The sequence below is a fragment of the Arachis ipaensis genome, chromosome B5, assembly GCF_059453495.1.
Source record: "Arachis ipaensis isolate K30076 ecotype BB chromosome B5, ASM5945349v1, whole genome shotgun sequence".
NCBI lineage: Eukaryota > Viridiplantae > Streptophyta > Magnoliopsida > Fabales > Fabaceae > Arachis > Arachis ipaensis.
Genome location: NC_142440.1, coordinates 144,998,109 through 145,001,588, shown reverse-complemented (window position 1 = coordinate 145,001,588; position 3,480 = coordinate 144,998,109). Strand labels below are relative to the sequence as shown.

Sequence of the window (3,480 nt, the reverse complement as noted above, 5' to 3'; positions counted from 1 at the left end):
AACAATAACAATGAGTAAACGTAAAGGATAACTGGGAAAAAAGATAATGTGAAACTGCCTACCGTCGTCACGGAGAGGGGCGCCAGGGTGAGTTCCTCCGAAAGAACCACTTCCATCACCAACGCTGGGGCTCGACATTGTTCCAACCCAATGAACAGCGATTCAGTCACAAAAGGATGTAACAATCTTCAATCTTATTAACAAATTCCTCAGCGAAGTAATCTCAAACATCAAACTTATTTATATTTATATACGACATGCCTCATCACATTCTCCAATCCAATTATGTATACACAGTTATCTCATTGGACAGTCACACCGCTTCCCCAGGACTTTAAATTCGATAATAAATGCATTAACCTCACCTATCCGTTTTTCCCACCCTCCACCATATGTTCAACACTTTTTCATTTTCACATTAAACGCGTCACATTATCTCCTTTCTATGTGATACACGAAACAAATTTAAAAAACACAAAATTCATATCCATGATATTAAACTACCCTAAACTATGCAGATTACATAAAAAATTAACTATTAACTATTCATATATTAAACGGCTAAGTATCTGCCCGAACCTTTAACATTCTTCTGACTGCACGTGGAATAATGTATACTACTACAGGTCTAGAAAAGTATAGCTAAGTAACAACTTTTGTTTAACAACGTCTGAACAATGTATTATAATAACATTAATAGAGTAAATTTAATTAGGAGAGTGCTAGGGGAACATTGTTGAAAAATCTTCTTGGTCATCTATTCTTTTCCAATAATTAATACCATTCCCCATACAGTTTTCAGTTTTCATCACCATAATATAGTTATGCTTTACTCTAACGTTTAATATTATGCATGCATTACTGAGAACGTATCTGCTACACTCAAGTTCAGGTTTCCAACAGGGTCGGTGGACTTATAAATATTGAGGCTACACTCCTATGCCACACTCCAAACCCTATAATCTAAACATGTATCCCCATTCCCATCGAAATAGGAACCAACAGGAACAAACTGAAAATGACAATCGACTATTTTTCAAATATCGCTTTCATTCCCAACGACATCTGGGTAGCAATAACCATTAAAGTTGCGTCAGACTCCATTCGCGACCTGTGCAGTCTCAGAATGACCTGTAAGGCTGCATGCGATGCGGGAGAGGCCGATATTGTTAACAGGAGTGTTTCCATCCCACCACCGCATGCCACGCCGTGGTGGTGGTGCCTCAGCCCGGAGGCAAAGAGATTCTTTGATCGATGCATGGTAGCTGGCCATCCAGAGCTTCTGTTTCGGGAGGCACTTCGGGAACTCTTCATCAGACGTAACGAAAACGTTGGCCTCCAGATGCTAAATAGTGCAACAAGTACAGGCCATGCAGCAGCCAAATACGCACTGACCATGACGTTGCTGCTTCGCACAGACGACAACGACAAAAAACAAAAAGGGCTGGAACTGTATCGCGAGCTTGATGCGGCTGGTTCACTCGCTGATTGTAAGGCAATGTGCTTTTCAATTCTGACAATCTCGTGGCCAGGTGAGGTCCAAATGCCCCGTATAGAAGAACAACACACCGTCTGTGCCTCACCTAGGTGCTCCACCAGGGGCCACATGCCTCTTCTGTATGACAATCGCAGACGTGCAGCAGAGCGAAACTCCGTCCATACTTTCGGAGGGGCCGCTCATATCCCCTGCATCCAGTGTCGCGCAGACTACGACCTGCAAGCCTTCGTCAACCTCCCATGAGGTAATACAATTTAATTACAACTTGTATATTAAACGTTAAATAAATGAGTCGATACAATTGAATTACATACTTGTTTTATATTTCATTTGTTATAATTAAGTATTGAAATTTATATTTTATTTAATAATATTTTATTTCAACCGGAACCCTGTCCTTCATCAAACCAAAAGTTAGGCTAGTTTATGCTCCTTGCAAAACGACACATGTGAGCCCCACATTCGATAAATTTTCAACCGTTGGAAATATTACAGTTGCACAATTTCAATTTCCTGTTCAAATCACAGGAGCCACCCTCGTTGCCTTTAAAAACCACCAAAACCAACATCCCATCTTAAACATACTCAACACAACTCTCCCTTGGAATCTCAACATGGTCCGTGCCAAGAAGAAATACTATGTTGTTTTCCTAGGGAGGGTCCCTGGTATCTATAGTTCCTGGCCAGCCTGTCATAGCCAAGTTAACGAATTTAGTGGCAACCTCCATAAGTCTTACGAAACCTTCGATGAAGCTCGTATGGCGTTCGAACAATTCCTATCTGCCAGACGATTACAGACTCAACTCACCAACAATGGTCCTCTAGTGCATTATATTCATGCAACATCCATTCGGCACAACCCATCACCGATTCCTGACCAACTACTCCCTTTCGACGAAGGCATACAGGAGCAACGTCAAATTGAACGAGGGGACAACCACTCAACTGTCCGTCAAACCAACCGATCTAACCAGAGGCGCCGGCAACAAAATCCCTACCCGTGTATCCTATTTATCTTCGTTACCATCTTCATCCTATACTTAACTCTGGTTAGGAAGTAGGCTCCTCTTAACCTTAGTTATAACAGCACCTACCACCATGTGTTACCTGCTTTGTAGCAGTCTTACTTTTTACTGTCTTTCGTTGTTTACTTTTAACGTATATTCTATTGTATTAATTAGTCTAATGTTCACTTCACGCATAACATCAGCTTATTATTCCAGCATAACTGTTATTAACTCAGCGAAGTATAATTATTCATACGTGATTTTAGCACTTTAATCCGTTAATCCATTTACCCTCCTCCTCTGTTTACGACATCTGAACACATACGGTACATACATGCTAAGATTTTTAGATATAGACAATTTTAATGTGAAATGCGATAATTTTTGTTCATTTTGATATTTTACATTCCTGTTATGATAGTACATAACGTTACTGAGGTTTTGTAAAACAAATATTTTTTTAAAATATAAAAAGACAAAACGTCGTTTTTGAATAATAAATATTTTTTTATTATAAAAAGACAAAACGTCATACACGTTTTGTAAAAAAAAACATTTGTTTTTACCCTAAACAAAATAACTTCCCCAATGTAAGTCACAAGAAAAAACCACAGGAATCTTAAGATCTGCTTCCTTTAGGGATTGAGAATGACACACATTTAATTAATGATAATAATTTGACGAAACACATACAGCTACAAAAATTCATTATAAACTGAAAACTGATATAGGAAATGCAAAATGCATAAAAAATAATTTCATTGTACAATGCAACGATGCAAGTAAGCCAAAAAAACTACTAAATTCTGTACCGACTCTCTAACACCTACAACTGATAAGCAGAGATTATTATCTGCGTAATAAAATGAACACAGCAAAACGATAAACAACTTCCGTGACAAACATAATTGCTTCACTTGCTAAAAGAGACATGAAAATGTATAGAACAAAGTACATTAAGAAGTTTAATTCATC

At 38.5% G+C, this 3,480-nt stretch overlaps 1 protein-coding gene across 1 annotated transcript; it reads left to right on the top strand.

The window, feature by feature from the left end:
• Positions 1–1,018: 1,018 nt before the first annotated feature.
• Positions 1,019–1,741, top strand: LOC107641206 (uncharacterized). Its single transcript, XM_016344709.1, has one exon. The coding sequence runs from the start codon at positions 1,019–1,021 to the stop codon at positions 1,739–1,741; it is 723 nt and encodes a 240-aa protein (XP_016200195.1).
• Positions 1,742–3,480: the final 1,739 nt, after the last annotated feature.

Excerpts from the sequence above, each read along its gene's own strand:
- LOC107641206 (XM_016344709.1), top strand. The coding sequence starts at position 1,019 with ATGACAATCGACTATTTTTCAAATATCGCTTTCATTCCCAACGACATC.